This window comes from Cebus imitator, unplaced genomic scaffold (genome assembly GCF_001604975.1).
Source record: "Cebus imitator isolate Cc_AM_T3 unplaced genomic scaffold, Cebus_imitator-1.0 Scaffold185, whole genome shotgun sequence".
NCBI classification, from domain to species: Eukaryota; Metazoa; Chordata; class Mammalia; order Primates; family Cebidae; genus Cebus; species Cebus imitator.
Genome location: NW_016107500.1, coordinates 114,993 through 142,597, shown reverse-complemented (window position 1 = coordinate 142,597; position 27,605 = coordinate 114,993). Strand labels below are relative to the sequence as shown.

General features: G+C 40.4%; 1 protein-coding gene across 1 annotated transcript in view; it reads left to right on the top strand.

Annotated features, from left to right (window-relative positions):
• The window catches only part of LOC108316234 (adenylate cyclase type 2-like), a gene marked incomplete at its 3' end in the record, with an annotated part of 235,422 nt that overhangs the window by 108,537 nt on the left and 99,280 nt on the right, over nucleotides 1-27,605 (top strand). The window contains exon 4 of the mRNA XM_037744785.1: nucleotides 22,038-22,199. Coding sequence (XP_037600713.1) covers nucleotides 22,038-22,199 — 162 coding nt within the window. The remainder of the gene's footprint in view (nucleotides 1-22,037; nucleotides 22,200-27,605) is intronic.

The following is a 27,605-nucleotide window of genomic DNA, read 5'->3' as shown; positions in this document are numbered from 1 at the left end:
TGTCAAAGATCAGATGGTTGTAGATATGTTGTGTTGCCTCCAAGACCTCTGTTCTGTTCCATTGGTCTATATCTCTGTTTTGGTACCAGTACCATGCTGTTTTGATTACTGTAGCCCTGTAGTATAGTTTGAAGTCCGGTAGTGTGATGCCTCCCACTTTGTTCGTTTTGCTTAGAATTGACTTGGCTCTGTGGGCTCTCTTTTGGCTCCATATGAAGTTTAAGGTGGTTTTTTCCAGTTCTGCAAAGAAGGTCATTGATAGCTTGATGGGGATAGCATTGACTCTGTAAATTACTTTGGGCAGTATGGCCATTTTCACGACATTGATTTTTCCTAACCATGAACATGGAATGTTTCTCCATCTGTTTGTGTCCTCTCTTATTTCATTGAGCAGTGGTTTGTAGTTCTCCTTGAAGAGGTCCTCTATGTTCCTTGTTAGTTGTATTCCTAGGTATTTTATTCTGTTTGTGGCTATTGTGAACGGAAGTTTGTTCTTGATTTGGCTCTCTTTAAGTCTGTTATTGGTGTGTAGGAATGCATGTGATTTTTGCACATTGATTTTGTATCCTGAGACTTTGCTGAACTTGCTTATCAGTTTCAGGAGATTTGGGGCTGAGACGATGGGGGCTTCTAGATATACAATCATGTCGTCTGCAAATAGAGACAATTTGACTTCCTCCTTTCCTATGAATACTCTTTATTTCTATTTCTTGCCTGATTGCTCTGGCTAGAACTTCTAATACTATATTGAATAGCAGTGGTGAGAGAGGGCATCCTTGTCTCGTGCCACATTTCAAGGGGAATGCTTGCAGTTTTTGCCCATTCAGTATGATATTGGCTGTTGGTGTGTCATAAATACCTTTTATTATTTTGAGATACGTTCCATCAATACCTAGCTTATTGAGGGTTTTTAGCATAAAGGGCTGTTGAATTTCTTGAAGAAAACTATAAAACTTTAAGAAACGCCATAAGAAAAGCTATTAAAGCATCCCATGATAAAGCACATTCCCACATAAGAAGATGCAGTGTTCTTCAAAAAATACCAAATTTCCCATCTTTATTTACTCAATTGAAGGCAGTCTCAACCAAAATACACATGTAAGTATGGGAAGATTAATCACATATCAGTAACATTAATATGGAAGATACACAAACAAGAATAACCAGGTCAGTTATATAAAGCAGATCTGTAGAGAGTTTTCTGAATTTTTGTGATATTAAAATGTGTAAAGGTTATAATTAAAAGAATAAAAATGGACAGCTAGAACAGAAATAGTTTCAAGTATATATGTGTCATTTTGAAACAGTGGGAAATTAATTTGAGCCTCCAAAAAGTGTTAGCTAACCATTTGGGAATAAAAACTGGAAGTTAGAGTTTCCAGTGTTGGTATTCTAGTGTCAGTAATATATAGATCAGGCAGCCTCATAATCTAAATTTTTTCACACAAGCCTCTAAAAACAATGGCATCAATAAGGAAAGCAAATGAAAGCATCCAAAAGTCATTTCTAATTCATCCATAATGAGGAAAAAGAAATTAGCAAGGATCTACGTAATTTGAATATTGGGAAATAAACTTTCATGTATAAGCTACTAGCAGAGCCAGATTTGGAAACCATGACCAAGTGGAATTAGGAAGAAATTGCACAGAAGAAAAAAGTTGACTCAACTAAACAATGTTCTTGGTGAAATAATTTATTTAATTTGGCACAAGTTTCTATTATATTCATTTAACCAGTTACCAGTCTATAGACGACACTTTGAGTAATATCAGACTGAAGGATTAGATTTATCTAAGAAGAAACAACTTGAAAAATCTGGAAAAGAGGACTTAGGATGTGCAATGAATAACAGAATATAGTGAGCTCTGTAGTGTATTCATTAAGACTGGAACCACCCGTGAAAATTTACAGTGTTTTATAGGACACCTTCATTTTGTAAAACAAAAACCACAGCAATAATAGTAAATACAATATTATCTCTTTTTAAACTTTATGGATACTTTGTAGATTTAAGAGTAACGTAAAAGTAGAGACAAGTGTGGGAGAATAATATATGTAAATGTTATAATTTCTGAAAATATAGAGATAATCAAACAAAAATGGAAGTAATATTGAAAAGGATATAGAGCAAATAAAACTCTTATACAATGCTTTTGATAATGTAAATTGGTTCAACTACTTGAAAAATTGTAAATTAGCATGTATTATAGTTCAGCATGTGAAAGCCTACTGCACAGCAATTTCATTCCTCAGTTTATAGTCAACATAAATATTAAAATATATTCATCTTTATATTCAACATAAATGTGAAAATATAGTCATCAAAGACTTGTACAAGAATGTTCACAGCAACACTGTGGTAGTAGTTTAAATTAGAAAACTACCTGCATGTCCATTAGCAGAAGAACAATTAAATAAAGTGCACTACATTTACACAATGGGATGCTAGACAGCGATGAGAATGAAGGAACCATAATGATTATATTCAACAACATGGATGAATCTCACAAATACAATGTTGATCAGAAAAAGCCAAGCATAAAAAGAATACATGTGGTACGAGTCCATTCATATAAATTTTAAAACAGCCAAAATTAATCCACAGTGTTTGAAATCAGAGAGTGATTACTTTTGTAGGGTAGTTGCTGGACGGGGAGGGGCACAAAGACAGGTTTCTGGAATGCTTGAGATAATTTGTTTCTAGGTCCCGATTATACAACTGTGTTCACTTTGTAAAATTTGTCATCCAGTGCAGTTGGAAATTTTGTACTTTTATACTGATGCCACACTTTAATAAAAGGTTCACAACTAAGAGGAAAAGAGAGAAGAAAAATGTGTTCTTTCATTATTGCTTAAGTAATAAATGAGAGTCAAAGGATATAATTTAAAACTAACAAAGCAAATAATACATACCTATTTAGGAACAGAGCACCAAAGAAGTACATATATGTGGGTGAGTATATGTATATGTAGTATACATTATATATAATGTTACCACTAAAAAATATAAAATATATATTCTAACTACAAATAAATATAATAAGCAAGAAAACTGCCCATATAGAGAAAAAACACAGTAAACACTATATAATATACACAGTAAAATTAAGATAAACTGCTTGGCCAAGTTGGAAACTTTCAGTAATATTAGTAAATATAAATGGGCTGAACTCATAAGAGAGAGAGGGAAAAAACATACTACAAAATAAAACTTAACTCTGTGATTTTTTACAAGAGACTCAAAGTGATCCAAGAAGGCTAACAAAGGGGAACTCTCAGTTGCCTCCTATGTTTTGTTCCTTTGACATGCCTCATTAACATGGGATTATTTGTGTTTGTTTTAATGCACTTACTTGCACTACAAGAGGCCCACAGCTGATCTTGTATGTTTCCTGCCCCAGTCCTAGAATTAGCCATTCCTCCAAGGAGAATCAAAGCTGGAAGTATTTGGACACCAAAATACATATGGTAGTATTGGATTATAATCACGAGTCCACACTGACATAAACAAGTGATTAAATAGATAAATAGAGAAAATAGTCAAGTCTCCCCTGCAGAAGAATTCCAAATAATTCATGCAGATATGCTGTTTTCAAGGAAGGAGAGCAAAACTGCTCACCCCTTGAGTATGGACTTCACTGGGTAACTTACTACCAAAGAGTAGAGTGGAAAGTGAGGGGGGAAAAGGGTAGTTGACAGTGGAGAAATCTGACAAGCATTATGTCAGCCTGTTAACCAAGGTCAACATCAACAGCAAAAAGTCATGTTGACAGTATGTCCGCATGCTACGATGTGATGACAATGGCACTTTACCCAGGTTGTCTTTCTCTCTCAAACACAAAATCCCAGAAAAATCAGGAGAAAAACACCAGACAAATTTCAGTAGAGGAATATTCTACAAAATACCTTCTTAGTGTTCCTCACCACTGTAAAAGCCATCAAAAATGTGGAAAGTCTGAGAAATTGTCAGGACCAGGAGGACCATCCGAAAACATGAGGACTAAATGTAATGTAGTTATTTCCAGTAAATATTTACATATGTGTTTCTTAGCTGTGGCCACAGAAAATGATTGGGAAAACATGGCACCCTGGGGTAAGGCCACTCCACATGCCTAGTTCCTGCTTCCTAAACATTCTTCCCCTTAAATAAAATATGATCCTTGCAGAAGTTCTTGATTTAGTTCTTAGATGAAAAACCATGCTTTGAAAATGATCAACACAAGCTTCGTCAACAGGGAGAACTGTGTCTCTGAAGTGGGGAAGAATTCTAAGTTCGTCGAGTTATTTAACAGTTGGAATGATGGTGCAGGATTTCTGAAAATGTCTTTATGTGGTTTTTTAAGGATGACTTTCAACATCTTTTTTTTGTTCACAAGTAACAGCTACAGTTTAAATAAAAGCTTTTTTTTTTTTTTTGAGAAAAATCTACATTATCTTCCTTCATTGGACTTCCTGCTGAGGCTGTTGACAAGATGTTTTGTTTAGTGCTTGTTCTATTCTATGCTTCTATGTGAAGCAAAAGAAATTCAGAAGCCAAAGTCAAACCTAGATGCTTCCCTTAGAGGTCCAAAGCACACATGCAGAGCATGAACTCGATGGTAACCCTTACACATGCAGGAGGATTTCTAAAGATTAACAACCTTGAGGCATAAGGTGCTAAGTTATTCAACAAAAGAAATAATTAAGATATTGATGCTTTTCAATCAGAATCATGGATCTTTTTCAATGTCAACTTGTTTTTGGCATATTTTAGTTACATTTTTAAATGGGGTGATCTGGTTTGAGAAGAAGTTTTGTTTTGATATAGAATAAAATTCAGAAATAATTTTTAGGAAACTCGGCGGGTGAGAGACCATGAGGAGTGATAGTGACATGGGAGTAGATATTTACTCACATCCCATCAAAAAAGAATGAGATTTTTTTCCCCTACTAACTTCAAGTTATGTTCCAAAGGAAAAGGAATGTTGCAGGGGAAGATGGTTGGAGATTTTGGAGAGAGCGGACTAACTTGGCCTTGAGTCCACCTTCAGCTGTGGTTGCCCTGGACGTCCAAGGGGCATCCACCAGGCAGACAGCCTGCAGGTTGAGTGGCTTCTTTGCTTCGTCCTACTGTCCTCAGGCTGGGTCCACTCACAGGAGGGCCCACACCCTCGTCATTTCAACACCTGGGCATCACACTAAATGATTCCTTCACCCAGACCCAGAAAGTTCCTATCCTGAGCTGGGGAAATACTATTCACAATCAATGGGAGACTTTCAGCATGGCTAATACAGCTGGGAAGGAAACCAGACACAATCACGCTGTACCCTGGAGAAGGAACGAAGCTGGTGGAGGAATTGAAAGCCGCTCTCTGGTCCTGATGTGTGCTTTGTGATTACAGAGCAGAGTTTACATCCATACTTCTTCAAAAACAGCAACAATTATCAGAAAAAGGGATGTGATCCCTGATGAAAAACCACACACACCAAATACACGTGGGACTGTGCCCTCACTCTACCTGAGCACACTATCCTATTTACTTGGTGGCAGTCCCAAAATTAAGGCAGGGAGGGCAGCATTAGCGGCTGTTTCCCACCTGAGCTCCACACATGAGGCCAGGGAGCAGCCCCTACTGTGGGCACTTTTGTTAGCCAGTGATGACTGAACCCCTCCAGTACAGAGAGTGGAGAATGCATCCGTCATCCCACACTGCCTTCCTCACCTTGAAACCACCTCCCACTCCCACCGTGGCCCAGGACAGACGGGCAGGCTTCAGGCTGCCAGTTTCCTCAGCATCACAAAGGCCCTCTGCATGCTAATCTCTTGGCCCCGATGACCAATGGTACCAAGAGAAAGAGATGGGCTTAACAACAAAGGAAACTAAGTACAGGGGTCATTCAAATGTATGTTCATTAGAGACTAGTTAATCGAATGCTCGTGTTCTATGAATTCATGGTTTTACACTTCTCTTCCAGCATAATTTGCCCATACACTTTTCTAGCAGCTCCTTTGAAGCTTTTCAGGAAAAGTGTGAATGACCCTGGTTCTAATCTAGGTTTTTCTAATACTGTGCTTGACACAAGTAAAACCACCCAGCGTCCTTGAACATCAGTAGAGCAAAATCGTTCCATGCGAAGAATCTCCAGCACCAAGCTTTGCAGACATCGTCCCTCTCCCTAGAAAGTTCTTCCTGAGGCAGTTGTATTGATACAGTATTGATATAATATGGTAAAGCTGTTGCCCTTCTGGGTTCCTGTGGCACTCCCTGCAGATAATTTGCAACTCCTGTGCCCTTGGCAGAGCTGTTTGTCAGGTACCTACTGCATCCCCAGCTCCATGAGATGGAGCCTTGTTTTTCTTTACCCACCCCATATCCAGTGTGGAGCACAGAGCTGGGCACACAGAAGGTGTTTGATAAATGTGGTTTAATGAATGAAGAAATGAAATGACGTATAGTCTCATTGGACTCCATCTTTACTCAGAGTATTTGTTCCTTGATTTCCCCTAAATTCATGTCAGGCTCGTAAGTGGATTTAATTGTTCTTAACACTCTTCTCTCAAGATTTGAGAAGTGCCTGAGAAGTATGCAGTGAATTAGGTAATAAGATATTTGACCATTCAAGTGCATCACAACAGATGCAGAGATAAATGTTTATAAGTAGAGGAGACAGTGAGAAATCCATCACTCACACCCTACCTCTGCATACTCTTTCAGGTGATTATTAACATATTTGAACTTTTTAAGTAAGAGAGCCTTCATCCTTACGTCGTATCAGTTTAATAACTGCATGTGAGTTTTAGGCCGAGCTTAGAGGCAAGAAAGCTCCCAGCCTCCCAGGGTTTTGACCCACATGCTGCTGCCTGCGTTGTGGGTACCTGGACGAGGGGGTTCACCTTTGGATTATGTTTCCTTATCCATTAAATAACTCATAGAACTATCACACAGTTAGCTGTGTCGATGACTATTCACATAGAGAGGAAAAAATCATGGCCTGCTCAGCTGTGGTGAAATTGAGATGTGTTTCATTAGTAGGGATCAGCGCCAGTGTGCATGTGGGCACTCATGCCACAGGAGCACATTGCATGGACACCTGGCTCAACCCACAGTCAAATAAAGACAAGCCTTTAACATAATTTAACCACTTTTTTAAAGAAGGCAGGGGTGGCATTTCTAGGAGAGAGAACAGAATGCAAAAGCACAGGCTTTATCGAGAGCAGCAGACACACCGCTCACTGTCCTGCGTCTGTCCTTTGCGGGAGTTTACAGCCGCAGAAAGCAATCAGTGAAAGGCACGTTTCACTGAGATTTTGGCTCTGCTCTTGATGTAGGTGCACTCTTATGTGAAGAGCTATTTCAGCTGCCCTGGCTTCTGGGATTGAGAAAAACACCTGGTGGGCTTCCAGAAACAATATCAGCCGAAGGCATTCTGACTCCTGAAGCTTCGTGTTGTTCCGAGTGTGGGGTAAATGTGTGCCCATGTCGACCTCTTGAATGATGAACCTGTTTGTGAAATGACAAGCCAAAATCCAGAAAAAAACCAGAACATGAAATGGATCCAAACCCAAACCCAAATATCAAATGTTACAGAGTCTAGACTACAATATTTCTTTTAATAAAGCCGAACCTATTTCAACATCTGCCTTTTTGAAGGGATAGAATAATGAAACTATGCAGAATGTGAAATTTCCCCATTTTTCCAGTTAGCATTGGACTCAGGATCATAATGCCTATGAAGGCAGGAATTTATATACGCCTGTTAATATTTAGGTGATCGTAAGGTTGTTATCAGTTTAAAAATAAACACTGTTCACCAAGAAGCACCATCCACACTTTCTTTGAAATGATTTTTTCTTTTTTTTGAGACAGGGTCTTGCTGTGTTCCCTGGGTTAGAGTGCAGTGGTACTCTCTGGGTTCATTGCAGAGACAGGGTTTAACTGGGTGGCCTAGGCTGGGATCAAAAGATCCACCTGTTTGGACTTCCCAACATGCTAGGACTACAGGTGTGAGCCACCATGCCTGGCCAAAAACCACAGGCACATACCACCACACCTTTCTGTGGCTAATTTTTTGCATTCTTTGTAGAGGTAAGGTTTCACCATGTTACCCAGGCTGGTCTCAAACTCCTGGACTCAAGCAGTCCTTCTCCCTTGGCCTCCCAAAGTGCTAGGATTATAGGTGTAAGCCACCATGCCTGACCTGAAGTGGTTTTAAAGTAATGCAAAACCTGTTAATGTATGTAGATTTTGTTGGTTTTCATGATAGCAGTGATTGACTCTCATTGTTTTAAATAGCATGGTAGATGCCATAAGGGTGATAAAACCTGAAACTTAATCCTGGGTGTAAATAAGGCTTAGAAAGACCATGTCCTGTGCAAACCATGGAGTCCCATATTAAATGTGAGGGAATTGCTGGTGCGGTAGGCAGTGGTGTTTTAATGATGGTCGGGGAGTAGACTTGCTCAGGAGAGGCTCCGTTTGCACCAACATACGGGGGAGAGCACAAGGATTCAGGCGACCATCCCCCTGATGGGTTGGAGCTGAGGACTGTGCAGGAAGGTGTTATGTAATTCAAGAAAGCCCCACTGAGCCAACGCAGATGCTAAAATAATTCATGTTCATAGCTCACGGATATGCGTCCTTCCTATTGAGATTGTCCTCTTTCAGTAAGAAGAAAAGCAAACAAAGGCGTTTAGAACTTGGAGGGTCTTTTGGTGGGGGGAGCCCGTTGTAAAATGCACTGCTCCACTAGATGCTGATTTATGTCGTTGTTGAATACACAAGTATAAAACGGAGTCCCAAAACAATATTTGTTTTTAGCTGAATAATTCACTCATTTTCTCCGCGTGAGCTTTTCTCATCTGTAGCACTGGCCTTTCAGATTAAATAAATTTAATGTTTCAAAAGAATATGGACATGAATATTCATAAGGACCAAAACAGTGAATATAAATAAAAGCCCTTTTATATAACATTTTATTTTTTTTTTATGAAGACCTTACCTTTTTTTTTCCACTTCTGAGATGGTATAATTCAAAGCAATTTTCCAGGGCACTGTTTCTTCTACAAAGCTTACCTGTTACTAAGGGTGTGATCACTTCTTTCCCAAATTATTTCACGCATCAATATTTTCCTTTACATAAATAGAAATAAGGTATCTGCCTATGGCACAGCCTGTTAGCCATGGATTCAGCCCAGCATGATGCCAAACACTCAACAAAGTGTGTAAACAGTTGGAAGAATGCCAAAAAGTGAAGCTGAAAAAAGATCATGTACCTTCAAATATGAATAGCTAGTTTTTACATACAAAATATGCAGACGATTTTTAGATGTTTTTACATATAGGCCCATGATTTAAAAGTTAAAAACCCTCATACATACAATGCTTATGTTATTGTATACCAGACAGACAAGCAGCAAAAAGCCTTTTATCCCCAGTCCTTAGTGGTAGGGTGAAACAGCTGGCATTTGAACAGAAAAAGAAAGATAAATAAAAATGAAGGCCATGGTTACCATTGCCCAAGAAAAAAATGGTTTAAGAAGAGCCAAGGCACTGTGATATTTAATCAATTAATTGTTTTGATCGAATTATCAGTGTATTCCTATTTAAGTAATTCCTAAGTCCAGGTGTATTGTTTTATAACACTAGCTACCTAAGTGCTGTCTAACTTTTTCTTTGAACATGTGGGCTCAAAATAAATCCTTGATTTAATGGCAGTGTATTGTGTAATTTGAATCTGAATACTGATGAAAGTGAAGTTAGAATAATTGCAATAGAAAGGGGTAAATATGTGATGTGTTGTCCTTGACTGATGTCTACATGCCAAGTTAGTGGGAGGAGGATTTCTTCACCTGAGGGAGGGCTTGTGTACTTCTGGTGCACATCAAAAGGGAGCCAGGGAGAGATGAAAATGGTAACAGAGCCACTTTTGTAAAACCCTAAGCTAGAAAGTTATTTACTGCCTTCTGAAATAGATGATTAAAAAATTATTAAAAGGTACATTATTTTCTCCTAATTATGTAACTAGAAAAAATAAGAAGGACACACTTTCTGATAAACATTACTTTACCTGGTTGCTTCCAAGTGAACTTTCTTTCTTTGCACTTGATGAGAAAGACAATTTTTAAGGAAAAGGGCATCCTGCTGTTGGAACGAGGTGTTTTTGCTAGGGCAGTTAGATTCTCAATGTTATTTGTGTTTTGAACAACATGAATACCCCGTGTACTGAGTGAGCTTACCTCACGGTGTCCCATTAACCTGCAGGGATTATGTAGGAATAATATTCCCCTTCAGCAGAAGATCATGACTTCTTTTTACATTGCCTTGTGACTTTGGGTGACTACTTAACCCCTCAGTACCTTGTTTTTCCCAATTGTAAAAAAAAAAAAAAAAAAAAAAAAAAAAACTTGCCAATAAAGCCTGGTTCTAAAATATTTTCAGGTGGATAAAAGATTAATTTTAAGCTGGACAATGTTCTTTCTATATATTGAGAGAGATTTGTCTAATATTTCACTTTTTCTCAGTTCTTCTGGCATTTCTAAAGACTTTATCATACAATTCAAAGAGCTTGGGAAGCCTGCACTTACTGGTAAATGGCTATCTAAGAAGCTTTGTTTACCAATTATTTTTCCAGTGGGTTTACATTTTGCCTGAGTCCTTCTTTGCCAGTCAACAGTATAATTACTAATTTTCAGGTTTGTGTTACAGTAGCACCTTACTTCTGACAAAAGTTGTTGTATTAGTTAGGTTTCTGCTCTGATAAATAATGCCGAATAACAAGCCCCAGATCTCAGTGGCTATAGCAATATCATTTATTTCATATTTCACACTCACTAGTCTTCAGGTTGGCTGAGCTTGTCTGGTCTCTGTTCTCCTTCTCCACAAACTCAGGGGGAAGGATGAACTCCAGAATTTGATTTGGGTCTAACTATGCTCCCTGGGTCTTTAATCCAGCACTCAGTTGAAGAGATGCGACTTTCTGGACCATAACTGTCTCAATGTGGAGTCAGAGCTCCAAGATGGCCGGCAAAAATATGGATTGAGGCCTCGAAAGCCTTAGTTCTGAACTGGCAAGGTGTCACTGCCACCCGTATTCTATCACTCAATGTGAGTCACACAGCCAGGTCCACGCTCAGGTGGGTGGGGAGCACACGCCACCTGCCAGATTCCATGGCCAGGTGAGGAAGGAGAAAGAACTGTGGGCAATCAGGCGTTCCACCACACATTCCACATTAGGAAACCGAAGGAAGTGCAAGGAAGGAGCCGTCGTGTTTTCATCCTCATGTTGGCCAAGAGAAACCCCTCCAAAAGAAGTCTTTCACAATCTGAATAGGTACTGAGGGACACAGGAGTACTATGTGGGAAGGGTGCGCTATTATTCCAGGCCCAAGGAACAGTTTGCTTTCTCCATGAAAATGGAGATGATAGCCCACATTCAGTCTTCCTAATTATTAGTAGAAAGTTTGCAGACTTTAACTAAATAAATTAGACTTTCAGAGAGATTCTGAAGTTATGTTTGTATCAAGGAAAAAAAGCAGTTGTGGGAAATAAATGGACAGGTTTGAAAATAGGGCTTCACTCTGGCAGACTTCAGAGATCGTAAGAGCAGGGACCTTGTGTTATTGATAACAGCTGGGAAAATGCCTGTATATTGCAGAGTTAAAATCAGTACTGGTAAATACATGAATGGCAAATGGAGAGGGAAGATGACACATATAGGTATATGGATATTCAAAGCAAAAGAAGGAATCAAGATTAGGAGGAGAAGAGGAGAAATGTAGCCAGAATCCACAGCCACTGTCCCTCTGCCCAGTGTAGAGGCTGAGGGTTCAGAACAGGTGAAGAGCTGGAGAAGACAGCCAGCTGTCTGCATTCCCTCATCCATTTAAAAAAAAAATTATATCCTACTATTCTTCTTCTCAAGCTTTTAAAAATGTATGACATACCTCCTACCTATTTTAAATTTAAAAAGGCACAGTGAAAGTTATTGTTTTACCTCTGATTCTATCATCAATCCCTCTAACTCTGAATAACATTTTCAGAAGAATGAAAGCTACCCAGTGATTCATGATTTCATCACTACTCTTTTGAAGCCCTGGCTTTCCATCAAAGAACATGATATGCATTCTTTTGCTTAATAATATAACATTTAAAGAAATATTTTCACATTCTATAGAGTTGATATTCTAAGCCCAAGGTAACTATGGGAAAGATAAAATCTATTATATAATCTAGTCATCAACATGTTCCTGAGCTTTTATCTTGAATTATGATCATAAAAGGTTTTATTGAATAGGATAAAGTTAATTTCCAAGAATTTCCAAGTATGGTTTTCACAGTAAGAAAGACGGCATTCTGCTGAAAATGGTCAGGTGTTGAATAAGAGATGTTATCTGGTGACACAGTTGGACAGTTTGGTTACCTTTTCTGAAACAAGAGTCCTCCATAAGTAAAATGGAAGCAGCAGAATAGAGTAATGATGACACAGAGAAGGTCTGAAAAAGGCCAGAGTCTCATGTCCTCTGTCATTGTTGGTGTGGTCCTTTTTCTTATTAAGTCGAAATGAAATTTAAAGGAAATATATATTGTTTCAATGGTTTTTATTTTTAAATCAACTTGGAGGTGTCAAGAAATAGAAACTAGTAACCACATCAAAAGATGCATAATTATTTTTCCTAGTACACTGATTCATTGATTTAGTCAACGTTTATTTAGCCCAAGACTTTGAATAGAACTGCAAGGCAGAGCTGAATGCATTACCCTTGTCCTATTTATCTGTTTGGAATATTGGCAACTCCCCTGCAGTGATTGTCACTATAGCAAGAGTGACTCTGATCACAGGACTCGCAACCCTTTGGAGCAGTGTGGGTCACAGGCACAGCACCTGGGAAGCAGGGTTAGCACAAAGTCTGATTCAGTCAATTTAGGGTGGGGTCCAAGAGAGTATATTCCTAACAAGCTCCCAGGTATGGCTAGGCACAGGACCAAGCACCATACTTGGCGTTGCAAAGTTCTTGAGCTCCACAAAATCAAATAGGATGCAGGGTCATTGTTATTCCAGGAAATCATGGGAAGTGCTGAGGATGCTGGTACCTCCCACTCTCTCATTGAACAGGGGAGAAAAGTGCAGATGGTGCATCTCTCCAGTTAAAAGTCATGGGACCCAGGTTTACAAATTAGAGAACATACAGTGGACACAAAGGAGTTGATTTAATTTTCACTACTTATTCTAAGGTGGTTTTACTTATAGCGCACGTGGGTCTTCTAATGAAGAATATGATATGAAGAGTTATGATACTCTGCTTTGTTACTAGAGAGGTTAAGATGAGCAGGGATAAAATGACTGCCATTGAGGCGCTGCCTGAGGCACTACGGAATTAATGCATGTGCGCAGCACCCGACACATGCCCTGGACTTCCACACTGCTGAGAACATGCCTCTGGTCAGTCAGCCTCCTTGAGGCTTCCTTGATCATAACTTTCAAGTGTTATTACACCTGAAGTGTTTCCTTCCTTCTTTCAGCAAATTTTTGTTGAGTTTTTTTAGGTGCTGGGTAGAATTCACAAATGCAGGGACCCATCCTGGCAGTGTCCTTGCCACATAGAGCCTACATATGTATGGGGAAAGACAGAAGATAAAAAGTTTCAAAAATATTTAAAAAATTTTTAAATGTAAAAATAAACATTCTATTTGCAATAATGATATAAAGAATGTAGTGTGGTTACTGAGAAAGAAAATGGGGGATATTTGAACTAGGGAGATCAGGGGGATTCTCTCTGGGGAGGTAACAACTGAGTGGCAAGGCTTGAATGACAAGAAACAGCTGGCCAAGGAAAGATATGGGGAAAAACTTTGGGGCAGAAAAACACCCAGTGCAAAGGTGTTGAGGTTGCTCAGAGGGCAACAGGAGGGCTGGTGTGGAGGGAGCATGAATGTTGTGGTGATGGGAGTTGGTAGGATACAAGACTGGAGATAACACTAGGACCAGATCATCAGAGACCCTTATTGGCATTATGAGGACTTTGAATTTATCCTAAGTGTTACAGAAAATCATTGGAGGGGCCAGACATGGTGGCTCATGCCTGTAATCCCAGCACTTTGGGAGGCTGAGGTGGGTGGATCACTTGACACCAGGAGTTAAAGACTAATGTGGACAATGTGGTGAAACAGAGTCTCTGTGTCATGTGTTTCTGTAAATAATATTAAGAACAATTTGGCTATAAGGTCTGTGTAATCCACTGTGATATATGAACATGAGAATAGGAGTAAGATCTTAGAGCTGAGCCAGTGGAGCTCAGCCTGCAGCCCCATGTGAAGTTTCGTGAAGCCTGGGGAAGCCAGAGTGATTGAAAAGAGAATGGAATCTAAGAGACCTGTAGAAGCATCTGGAAGCATTGAGACCTAAACTATTGCTGAATCCTGGGCCAGAGATCCAGACCTCTGTAGAGGAGGTGAGAAGATATCAGACTGGAGACACGAGAGACCTTTTGTCTTGGTTGTATACTTGTGAGTCAGCCTGGGTCTTTAACATGGGAAGAGGTGGTTTCTCAACTGAACCAGAGCTGGGATGGGCTGGAATTTCAGGGGGAAGAATATATGGAAAATACATGTACACACACACACACACACACACACACACACACACACACACACACGGATCTGGGGAGAGAGGAGAAGGGAAAAGAAGTTAAACTTGAGAAGTAGGATAATTATAAAGAGATACTCAAAGAATCTCTAACACTGACAGTTTACCATGAGACATTGAGATGGATTAGGTTCCCCCAATTAAATAGAAGACACCTGTACATAGTTTGTGATATTTTTATACAAATGTATTCTTGACTCAGAGTAATCCGTATGTGAAGTATGATCAAGGAACGAGACAGTAAAATAATTATCTAGGTAAAAACATATTTGTTATTTTGCAGATTTTGTTATTGCAAATGTTAAAGTACATTTCTACCATACAGCTTTATAGCTATGTTTTCAGAAAGTTTAGAAAATGTTCCTAATTAGTGAAAGGTATCAAAGTCATCAATATTCTCAAAGTCATTAACTCTTTGAGAGATAGATGACGTCCAATGACAAAACTTTAATTTAGAACTTACCAATAAGAATGCTCAATTATATTAATATGTTCCAGATTTCTATCTTTCCCTGGACAATTTTTACTAAATTTTGGCATTTCTAGTTGTATTCTGCAACAACAATGAGATACAATGTGTAAGAATTATACCCTGGTACTATTGTTGGAAGGTATAATTCCTATGATTTTTGGTAAAATCTGTGTCTTTGAAAATTAAGTTAATACTGTAAACACTGGTATTTCTAGTTTCTTAGATTTTTTGGAGAGAAAAATGATTTGAGTTGCTCTGCCTTTTGTTATAAAATACATTATGCTCACTGAGATGTTATTTCCTTTGATGTTACTAGCATAACAAAAATAGGAAATATTTCTCTGATGGTGTGTTCTCCACAGAACCACTGTGCTTTCATAGCTAATCCTGATTAGCTTGCTGATTCTGCTTGCTTAAGCATTCCAGAGGAGAATGCAACAAATGGCAATACTCCATTCATATAATAGAGAGTCATTTGAAAGAGCGAACCGGAAGCTTCATCTTTCAAGCTATGATTGGCATGTTCAAGAACATTTTTGCTTGTTATTGCACTCTGAAATACTGAGCCACACTGTGAAAGATCATTGTCCTTGAAGCAGAAACAGAGTGGTACCCTGACAGGTCTGATGTGTGTATAATCAAGTTAGGACCGATCCATGAGCCTCTTCCACCTTTGCTTAAGCTATACCTCAACTCTTCTCCATTTTCATAGTAACTTTATATCCAAAAAGTAGAAAAATAATATTCCTATCAAATTAATTTGGATTTATAAATTATAAGTGACCTTGATATTTTAGACACGTCCCTTAAATCTCTGACTCAGGAATGGAACATGGAATGTGAAGTGGGCAGAAAATATTTGAAATCTAAACCCCAGTTTGATTATAGCATAAACCTGATGTTATGGGTTGAATTATGTTCTCCAAGAAAGATATATTGAAGTGCTAACCTGAAGTGCTTGTGAATGGGACATTTAAAATAGGGTCTTTGCAGATGTCATCAAGTTAAGATGAGGTCATACTGGATTTAGACTCAGTCCCAAATCCGATGACTGAGGGAAATTTGGAAAGAGATACACGGAGAAGAGAACGCCGTGTGAAGGCACAGACACTTGGGAGCAAGGCCATGTAAGATGGCAGTGGAGATTGGAGTGATCCATCTATAAGCCAGAGGTTGCTCAGGATTGCTAGGCGCTACCAGAATCTGCAGTACGTTCTTCCTCAGAACCTCCATTACGAACCAACCCTACTGATACCTTGATTTTAAATTTTTAGCCTCCCAACTGTGAGAGAAAAAGTTTTTGTTGTTTAAAGCTACCTGCTTTGTGGTAATTTGTTACAGCAGCCTCAAGAGGCTAATGCTCTTGACACATGATCAGAAAAAGCCATGAAATCTTTGGAGCAGCTCATCTTCCAATACCTATGCTTTCTGTAGCCTGCCTTTGAAGACATGGATTAAATGTCCCTTCCATTCCACCACTGTTCGACTGCACAATTCTGACACTGTATTTTAAAAAATTCAGCTCCGAATCTCATTAGCACAAGGAGCTCTTACTGCACCCTCACCCAGGGGGTTATATCTGCCCTCCAGAAAGAAGATGAGCTTGAGCTTGGCTCTGCAAAGAGCTTTCTTCATGAAAAAGTGGTGACAGTGTTCATGTTCTTGCCTAGTGAGTTTTCATTGTATCAAACTTTTCAAAAGTGGCCTTCTTTGGAAGAGCTTATAGTTTGGGGAAGGCAGGAACAGATGTGCTGAGTCAAGACACTGGAGTGGGAGATATGCAAGGATCCAGCTTCTCTGGGCTGAGAACAGGGTCTGCCTGAACTGAGGCTGCTCCTGATTTGACTCACGATCTGCTGTTGCCTGCCACAGGCATCTGACAAATGTCTGTTCAGTTGAGTGTTTCAGTGTAATTGATCTACTAAATAGAGCAATGATCATTTGAAAATTAACATGTCTATAGCTAATGGCAAGTCCAGTTGGACCAAGAAGGATGTTGGAATGTTTTTAGAGATGCATTTGGTGAATAGATGCTAATGAGGCAGTTATGGCTTGGGTCACATTAGGATGTATAATAGTTTTTCCTGCAGACAGCAAATATTCGTGAAGCATCTACCATATATGAGGTACTGTCCTGGGCATTGGGGTCTTGGCTATGAATGAATCAAGTTCCTGGTTTTGTGCTTACCATGTCAGGGGAGAAAATTAACAAATAAATGGGGACTATAAATGCTCTGAATAAGTAAAGCCAATGAAAAGGACTAGAGGGTGCAGGTGGAGGCTGGGGAGGATTTTCCATTTAGTGCAGGTGGTCTGGGGTAAGCTACAGGGGGTTTTCATCCAAGAAAGAAACACATTAGACTTGTGTATTCAGAATCATGAATCTGGCAGTATAATGCTAGCTGAATTAAAGAAAGGATGATGTTGGAACAAGGAAGAACTGAAGGAGCGTTACTGCAGCAGTTAGACAAGGGTGCCCATCCTGCCAGGAGTGAAAGCATCGGTGGGGAAATAGAGTCAATGATGGTGCACCCACTGCCATGGAATATTTTGCAGTTAGTAAAAAGTAAATAATATGTTTGTGATTATAGACCAGGAAAGATGCCCATGATATACAGTCAACTGAAAAAAAATGCAAATTGCAGAGTATTATATATAAAGGCACACAAATTTTATAAATATGACATCAATAAGACCTCCCATGAGTGCGTGTGTATGTGTGTTTCTATAACCTTGGTATCAGTCAAGACCAGCTGAACTGTGCTTAGGATTTCAGGGCTTAATGTCACAAAGGTTTGTCAACCACTCACATGAACGTAGGTGTGTGTGGGTCAGCTGAGAAACTGTACTGCTCATGTGGGGACCCAGACTGGGAGAAGCTTCAGCTCCATGTTTCCATGGTTGCCAGGGATGGAAGAGGACATGGCCAGTTGTACATGAGCTTTTAAAGTTTCCACTAGCCCCTCACCCAACTGAAATGACAATGGTGAAATGCAATTATACTACATGCCCAGAAGGAAGAAAGCAACAGTTAGTAAAGAGTCCTGATGGTTACCCAAGGTTTGGAAAAAGGCATGAAGTGGACATGAAGGAGGAAGGGTACAAACTCTGTTTCCCTTGTTTGGCAGCAGGACAAAGAGGGAAAGAGTATAGAATCGTATTTCCTAACAAACAGAAATGCCAGGAACCAGCTCAGTGAGAGCAGGACGTAGAGAAGCAGACAGACTGAGACAACCTATGGTTTGGAATCTTAAAATGAGAAGACCCTGTTTTTGAATGTGGGTGTGAGGAGAGAATTTTCAAAGGTGACTTTCAAGGACTTGCACCTGGGTTATTGGAGACAGAGACGTCATGGGCAGACTTGAGTTATCCTACAAGAGAAACAGGTTTAAGAACATAAGCTTTTGGTTGATTTGAAACTTATGGAGCTTGAGATGCAAGTAGAAGATGTGTAGGAAGATAGGCATGTCTTGCAAAAGGCAACTGCAGAGCTGGAGTTAAGAGACAGACTTGAAGCTGTTTTATTGGAATGAGTGCTGATGCTTCAACTATTGTGCAAACTTGGGGTTTCTGGGCAGGATCATGGGAATCAGAGCCATGGCTCCTTCCTCTTTAGCCTCTGGACAGAGGCACATCTAAGGGGACTCTCAGCCATGGAAATGTCCCCATGGTAACATGGCAACCCAAGAGATAGCATTCAACTTTCTGGAGAATTTTACCCACACATTCTTTACATGTGCCAAATCCATTTTAGTTTTACATATGGCCCTATTTGAAGTTGCATTGGAAAGCAGGCTTAAAAAAATGAGAACTCTTTGGTGTTAATAAGGAGTGAAGAACATCCTCCCCATGGGACTTGAAATTGCAGTTGACTTTCTTCCTCCCTGTCCCGCCTGCTGAACACTCCCCAGGCACCACTAGCACAACTCCTGAAATGCTAACACGGAAACCTCTGCTTTGATTTAATGCAATTTGCACAGTTGACCCTTGAAAATTAATTTTGCCATCTCATAATGAATACCAAACAGGGGCTTCTGTATTCAGAAAACTGGAGATCTATTTTCCATTTGGTTATTGTGGATAAGCCTTCCACAGACTTCCATTTTAAGGCTCAAAATGTTTGCAGAAGTGTACTTTAATTTAATGGAGATGGTATTAGAATTTTAAAGTTATCCGAAATTAAGCTACACGAAAGTTATGATAATTTTAAAGCAATGTTAAAGGTCTTTGCATTAGAAGCAAATATGTAATCATAAAAGAGAGGATCTTTTTTGTAGTTGTCAATTCTGGTACCTGAAGTTATTCATTTAATATCTGGTATGGGATATACAATTTTACGTAAATGTTATGTGTAGAAAAAACAGTATCTTCATTAAACAGACTTTCTGTGCATTGAGAGGGCAATACAGAGATTCCAAAGTAAATTGCATTTGCCCAATAAGCAATAAGTGCACAACATTTGATTTTACCATGCCTAAAGAAACCTTTCTCAGTGGTTCTCAGCCAGATTCTCTGGAGACCTGGGAAGGGATCTGTACAGCAAGCACCCAGTGAGTGCTGGTGCTAGCTATTTGTGGTTTTGGAAGATGACTTTGGGGCTATAACTCCTTCTGCAATGTTCCTTTCTTGGGAAGCTGAAGTGAGGGAGGTGCCCCAGCCTGCCTGTGTAGATAGAGCACTGCTTACTACATGTCCCTCCAAAGGCATTCCTGATGTCTTTGCATTTTTATACACAAATGATCTAAGACAATAGTTTTTGCCTTGGTTTCATATCCCAAATATGGAATGGAACAAGTGGAATGCATATGATTCTAAATAATAATGCTTTGCTGAAAAAACCTTCAGAGTCTTTATTTTTAAAGAGGTGAAAGAAAAAATATTTACCAGAAAAAAAATATTGCTATGGCAATGTGTTCCCCCACAGTTTTTGGCCTGAGGGCCCTTTTAAATATAGATTGAATGGGAGGAGATGGGGGCATGAAGCAGATGGTCCATGCCCAATCTGGGCTTCCCGATGAGGATTCCGGGTCATTTTTCCCGCTCACAGTGGGTTTCTCCTTGGCCGTCATCCCAAGATGGCTGGACTCACAAGAATTAGAGAAGGTGGTTCAGAGTCCACCCCGTCATCTCCTCACAGTGAGGCCTGGTGCCTTTCTCTCCAGACGCAGACTGTGAGATGACAGTGACATGCATGACCATCTCTTCTGCTGGCCCGTGAGAGCCTGGGCTCTGTCCTGCACCCTCCACCTCTAGAACCTGTCTGCATCTGCAGGAGCTTCACCCAGGCTTGCAGAATGAATGTTCAGATCAGATTACCTGAACTAGCATTTACTCAGCAAGCTTGCTCCAAAAAGCTTGGAGTGCCAAATCAAAGAGTGCCTTTTCAGGACCGTATTTATGTTTAGGCTATGTCTCCTTAATCTCTCCTGTGCTCTTTTGTGTATGACAATTACGCAAATACAGCTGATCAGGCACCACCCTGGAATAGTGAAGTGGTGACAGATGGTTCTTTTCAGGTTGTAATACATGGTGCAGGTTCCCAGGAGGGAAGAAGCCTGGTGTTCTCCCAGGCTTCCCCCTCTTTAATCCGTTGGGAGCACAGCCCATTGCCCACATGCTTCTCATGAGCTCACATCCAGACTCCGTACCAGAAGTGCTGGCATGACTGCACGATGTTCCTCCAGCTGTGCAGCGCTTGAGCATCCCCTTCAGGTGACAGGTCACACTGTGAAAGTGGGGCACACTTCCCTTAGCTTCCCTTCGACTTGGAGTCAAGAGCTGCCTGGGAAGCTGGCCACATGCCCCTCCCCCCCCATTTTGCTGACCTCAGTCCCTTCCAACTGGATGGTTCACCCTTCATCCTTTTTGATGTTCTTCTGTCTCTGCTTGTTTGTAATAAGAATGATTTACTTTATTACCTACTAAATCATTTACTTTTTCATGCCAAACGTTTCTCTGAGAGGTTTCATGTGGATTGTTTTGATGGAGCTGGAATTCACACAACATAAATTACCCAATTTAAGGTGACATTCTCAATGTCGTGCAACCAACACCTCATCTAGTTTCAGAGAATTTTTCATGATCTGCACCTAGTCAGCAGCTACTCTCCATTCCCCGCCCAGTCCCTGCCCCCCAGAGCCTGGCAACATCCGATGTACTTTCCACCTCTATGGGTTTGCTTATTCTGGCTATTTCACGTAAATGGAATCATATACTGGGAGGTGTTTTGCCCAGATTTTGTTCACTTAACGTTTTTGAGGTTCCTCTGCATGGTAGGAAAGTATTCCCTGTTAAGGCTGAATAATATCCTGATGTTTATTCACCTTGTGATGATTTCTGTTTCCACCTTGGGTTACTTGGAAAATGCTGTTATGAAATGGGCGTACATGTGTCTGTTTGAGTGCCTGGTTTCAATTCTTTTGGGTATATACACAAGAGTAAAACTGCTGTGTATGTTTAAGTGCTTGAGGAATTGCCACACTGAGTTCCACAGCAGCTAAGCCATCCGCAGCCTGGTTTATTTTGTTTGTTACATACCCGTGCTCTCAGCATCTGCTTTCCCCTGATGACACCTGTCCCTCCTCCATGGGTCCCCTTTTGCAGCTTGGAAGACCACCTCAAGAACCCTCTACACATGTTCTAAAGCACAGATACAAAACCCTGATAGTTTAGGATCAGCTTTGCATCCATACTCATGCAATGGTTTGGATACCAAAGTCAAGTCCCAAAATTTTGAAAAGAAGCTTTTCTCCATCACAATGATTAGTTTGATATTGTAATCCAGTGAACTTACTTGCATAGACTACCCTGTTTTGTTCACAGATTATTTCTTAAATGAGCATTTCTCGTGCTGTTCTATGCAGCCTTTAATGGGATGGAAACTGGAGGCTCCTAGAAGCCAGAATATTTGGTGACTCTCAATGTTCTTCTCCCCTTCCCTTAGGTATCGTTCTTCCTCTTCATCATCTTCGTGGTGTACACTATGCTGCCCTTCAACATGCGAGATGCCATCATTGCCAGTGTCCTCACCTCCTCCTCCCACACCATCGTGCTTAGCGTCTGCCTGTCTGCGACGCCGGGGACCAAGGAGCACCTGGTCTGGCAGGTGGGTGAACCTCCACATCCGTGGAGAACGACTGTCCATATCCTGCCACGGGGTGAGGCAGGTGCTGTTGGCCCATTCAGGGTGTGTCTGTAGTGTGGTACTGGCAGCTGCTCCCTTTCTGCCCTTTGAGGCTGACCCCCAATAACACTGTGGAGACAGCCCACTGCCATTGGTGGGTTCCACAGTCGCTTAACAATTAGCAACCGTAAAAGTAATGTTAGCAGGAAAGTTGGATGTGACAATTCTGTTTTGCCAATTTTTGAATGGTGGTGTGATTTTGATGAACAAAATGTGTTCTTGTTATACGTTATAATTCAGCACTCATTTTTATAGTGAAATAACTTTTATGATTAATTTCATAGTTTGTTCCCACCTCTCTCTACCTTGATATTCAAAACCCTCTCTTTACAAAGATAAAACTTTTCTTCATTTTAAAATGTTCTAGCAGGTCTATGAGCATTCAAAAATAAAATAATTATTTCAAATGCTGCAACAGCAAATTATGGCTTACTAATAAATGACATTTCAAAGAAATCATTCTGTTTAATTAGTTAACAAGCTTTTTAAAAGCTATCTGATTTCTAGTCATGTACACATATAAACACAAGGGTCAGTGATCTGGAGCAATTCCTAACATTCTCTGTTTTGCCTATTAAAAACATGCTTAATTTGCTCTGTGGGGATCAACTGCAGCAAACGTAGCTGTGGCATAAAATGCAGTCAAGCTGAGAAAATTGCAATCATGACAGCGCTGTGCCATTCTAAAGGGACTTTCGACATGGGTCACCTCAGCCCTGCTGGGTCTGAGAAACCAGTTTTTTGTTCACTTGATGTGCTATTTCATTTGGAAACTTGAGGTGGAAGTGGAGGCTTACTCTTGGGTCTGTAATAGTCTCTGTTAGTTGGAAAGCTTCCTGGGGATCCCATTTCTCAATAGTCATCTCCTACTGCTTGTAACATCACATTCATTAAAAGTAGCCAGGAAAACCTGCATTCATTAAGCATTATTTGTCCATACTGAGTATAAAGGCACTGGCCTCTAACTTTACACAGCAGGCTAGAGTTTCACCCTGGCTCATTTGGCTGTTACTAAAAAGTGCCCACTCCCAGGAAGAGAAGGAAGGCCATATGGTTCCTCTCTATTGCCTTTGACACATGCTAGTAACCTGCACCACCTGAGACACAGAGGCCAGCCAGTAACTAATCAAATGAGAGAATGAAGGTGGGTATTTTATGTTTATTTTAAAATATGTAAATGATGAATAAAATTGGTATGTATTCAAGGTATGCAGCATTATGATTTGCTATATGCTATATGTAATGGTTGTCACATTCCAATTAATAAACACATCCATTGCCACCCACACTGTACATTACATCCCCAGGACTTGTTCATCCTATCACAGAAAGTATGCACCCTTTGACCAACTTTTCCCCATTCCCCCCAACCCCTAGCCCCTGGAAACCATCCTTCTACTCAAAAGAACAATCCAGTCATGCCTGGGAAGAAGTACAAGACACACTCCTGTGTATACAATCTCTACCCTAGCCCTCACTTCCTGTTTCTGCACTTCAGAGCCTCTCCTGAGGATATATGTGGGTCATTTCTCCTTTCTTCTGTAAATTCCACTCTTCCATCTTATTTATTTGAGCTGTTAAGCTCAACATTAGGTATTCACATATGGGTTAGGGTGGTGAGCTTATTTTTTGCAGGAGAATGGGAAAACAATTTGCTCAGCCACTTTACATTCTGAAAATAACTGTGTAAACTCCCCTTTCACATGAGCAGTAAGACACTCAAACATGTCATGGCTCACCAGCACCTTTGCTGTTTAGGGTACCCTGAGACACATCCCTTGAATGCTTTGCACTTATCTTTTCTGCCCTTTCATGAATAAGTGAAGTGTCTGCTGGTACAGGTGTAATAGGACACAATATTTCAGAAGGAGAGGTTTTAGTACCTGTCTATAAGAATTAAATAGGGCTTAAAAAAAAAAAAAGGAAAACGAAGGTCTGCATGAAGAACTTTATGTATTGTAGGTCATTGACTACTATATTCTTTATTGAGTTGTTTTTTTAAAGCATTTTTTATTTTCCTGCCTTGGTAAAAAAAAAAAAGGGGGAAAGATGGAATCTTAAATTTTTATTTACTCCATTTCAAAAACTGACAAAGAAAAATATTCCTTATCAGCAAACAGCCAGAAATGGGATAATTCTAGAGTTGCGCAAATAATAAAAACGCTTCACTCCATAATATTTTATAAAGGAATAAGGCCCAAGAGAACAGAATAAGATGAAGTCCATTTCCCATTTTTTTCAGAGACAGTTTCATAGTAACTCCAAGAGCTGGGAAAGGTGGAACATGTGAAGAGATTTAAAATGGGAGATTTGTAGGTAAACGTCACAGTAATGAAGAAAGGAGCTTTCAGTACCCGTGGCCACTGTTGGAAATATAATCTAAAAATAGCACTGGTTTGAGGTTCTAGAAAAACACTTTATTGAATTCTTTTTACACATGCTGTATATAAATTAGAATTTTACAAATTTGGTGGTTGTATTGCTGTAGTGTAATTGTTTAATGCAACACTATGTAAAATAAAGGATACTGGCCTGATATGAAGAAAGAGGTTGCCCATAGATGATAGTCAGCATCACCCTGCCTTCAAAGCCATTAAAGGAGGGTGCATTCTGTTCAGTATAGATCCATATTAAGAAGTTATTGTTTCATTTTATTCCTTTGAACATCGGCAATCTATGGATAGCACATAGAACGTATCTGTTAATCAAAATATCCACTTAAGATAAATCCATAAACTCCTTCCCTACTGCATCAGAGAGTTCATTGTCTTCAGGAAATTCATTTTTCCAGCATTTCCCTTGAAGTAGGAGGCATTCTCAGGCTATGATATATCGCCTAATTAAAGAAATTTAGTTAATAACTGAAAATTATGGATGGTATTCCTTAATTTTCAACCTGAGGTGTAATCACTAATATACTTTGTAACTTTTATTTTGAAACAATAACAGACTTACCAATAAGTTGCAAATAGAGTACAGGGAATTATTTTTTTCTAAACCGTTTAAAGATAAGTTGCCAATCTGATACCCCATCACCCCAATGCTTTAGTGTGTATTTCCAATGGTACCCTTCTCCTATGTAACCACAGGACACCTGCCAACACCGGGAAGTCCACATTGCGCTGGGACTGCCATGTGATGCCTGGACCCCCTTCAAGTTCCTCTAGCTTTCCCAATAATGTCTTTCATCACAAAAGAACCCAGCTCAGAAGCATGGAATGACACATGGCAATGTGTTCCCCCATCTCTTTGGTCTTCTACAGGATGGAACAATCCACTTTTGGTTCTTTGGCCCTATGGTCGTAATACTTTTAAAGATGGAAGGACCATTATTTAGTAACATGTCTTTCAACTTGAGTTGAGTTGATGCTTCCTCATGAATAGATTCAGGCTCTGCATCTTTGGCAAGAATCAGAGTGATGGTGGGTGCGTCCTCCTGGAGTGCAATCCAGGCTCCATTGCTTCTCTGTCTTTATACCTACGGTGTTCACTTCTATTATGGCTATGTCCATACAACTCTTTCACCTAGAAATTACTCTTTTCCTCTTTATAATTAAGACATTTTGTAGAAAGGCACTTTGAAATTAGGCATATATGTTGTTTCAATGTATTTATTTATTTATTTATATCTATACAGTCTTGTATTTTCCCATTTTATTCAATAGATTATACACCATTACCATTGCTATTTTTTTTTTTTAAAGACAGAGTCTTGCTGTGTCACCCAGGCTGGAGTGCAGTGGCACAATCTCGGCTCACTGCAACCTCCTCCTCCCAGGTTCAAGCAATTCTCCTGCCTCAGCCTCCCAAGTAGCTGGGACTACAGGCACATGCCACCACTCCTGGCTAATTTTTTTTAAGTATTTTAGTAGAAATGGGGTTTCACTGTGTTGCCCAGGCTCGCCTTGAACTCTTGAGCTCGGGCAATCTGCCTGCCTCGACCTCCCAAAGTGCCAGGATTACAGGTGTGAGCCACTGCACCTGGCCACCACCGCTATTTATTTTGATGCTCACATTGTCTCGGATTTGTCCAGTGGGTACCTCTTCAAGCTGGTCTGTGTGTCCTCTTGATACATTCCCACCATCCTTGGAGCCCTTTCTTGCTTTCTGGTGGAACAAGATCTTTCTGGTTGATCTTATTCCTCCCCACTCCAGCCCTAAACCTAAAAGCAGCCCTCTTTGGTAAGAGAATCAGGAACCCTGATTTTTTTTTTTTTTTTTTTNCCATCACAGGTGACAACTTGCTGCAAGTCTTTGGCTGAATGAGGCATATCACAAGCTATTTCCTCTGCAGGCACTGAACAATGCAGTAACATCCAGAAACTTACAAATGTCAGACACTGCACAGCATCAAAAATGGTGTTGCATCCCTGGCTTGGGAAAGATTTGCCTGGTCTCTTTTAAGAACCAAAGCTCTTCTGTCTTTTTTTTTTTTTTTTTTTTGTAAACAGCATTTAGAGGCACGATCTAGGCATTAGGTGTTGGGCGTCACTGCACCAGGGTGAGGCCTACACACATTTACATCTACATTATATATGTGTGTATGTGTGCATGCCTGTGTGTGCATGTGTGTGCAGGTGTGTGTGTGTTGTATATACTAATAGTCGTGACTTCACAAGGACATTTTCATTTTCAAGCCACCATAGGTTTCACTGCAGTTTTCACTTTTTCAATTGTAACTCCCTTGACCAACAGTGAAAACTATCTAGCTCCCATGATTTATGATAGATTTCCTTTATTGGACCAATTCATGTCTGTAACCAGCCTCCTATTTCTACTGCCATCCCCTCCTCACGTGCAGATGCCTCCTTCCTTGGTTCCTGCTCTGATCCTTGCACCCAGTTTGTCCCCTGCAAGCCTGTCCGGGCTCTGTCCGGGCTCTGACACTCCATGCATGTGTGGCTAACCCTCGCTTAGGGTCCCCTCCGCTGTCCCGGCTCTGACACCCACACCTATGGGGTGCCCTGCACTTAGGCGTCCCCTCTTCTGCCTGAGTCCTGATACCCATATCTGCAGGGCTACCCCATGCCTAGATGTCCCCTCCTCTGGCCAGGCCCTGACACCCAAGCCTGTGGGGCTGCCCTGTGCTTATGTGTCCCTCCAGCGCTCAGGCTCTGTCCCCCTGCAGTTGGCTTTCCCATTCTGGACACGTCTCACACTCAGCTTTGTCACCTTTGGATGAATTTGGCCTTCCCCGTCCACTACTGGTGCAGATACTCCCTTACGGGACCTTGTCTGATGGCTTCAGGGCCGAATCATGCAGGAAGCAAGGAGAAGGATGAGAAGAAAAGGGAAGGCTGGGAAGGGAATCGGGTGGTGATGTTAGTT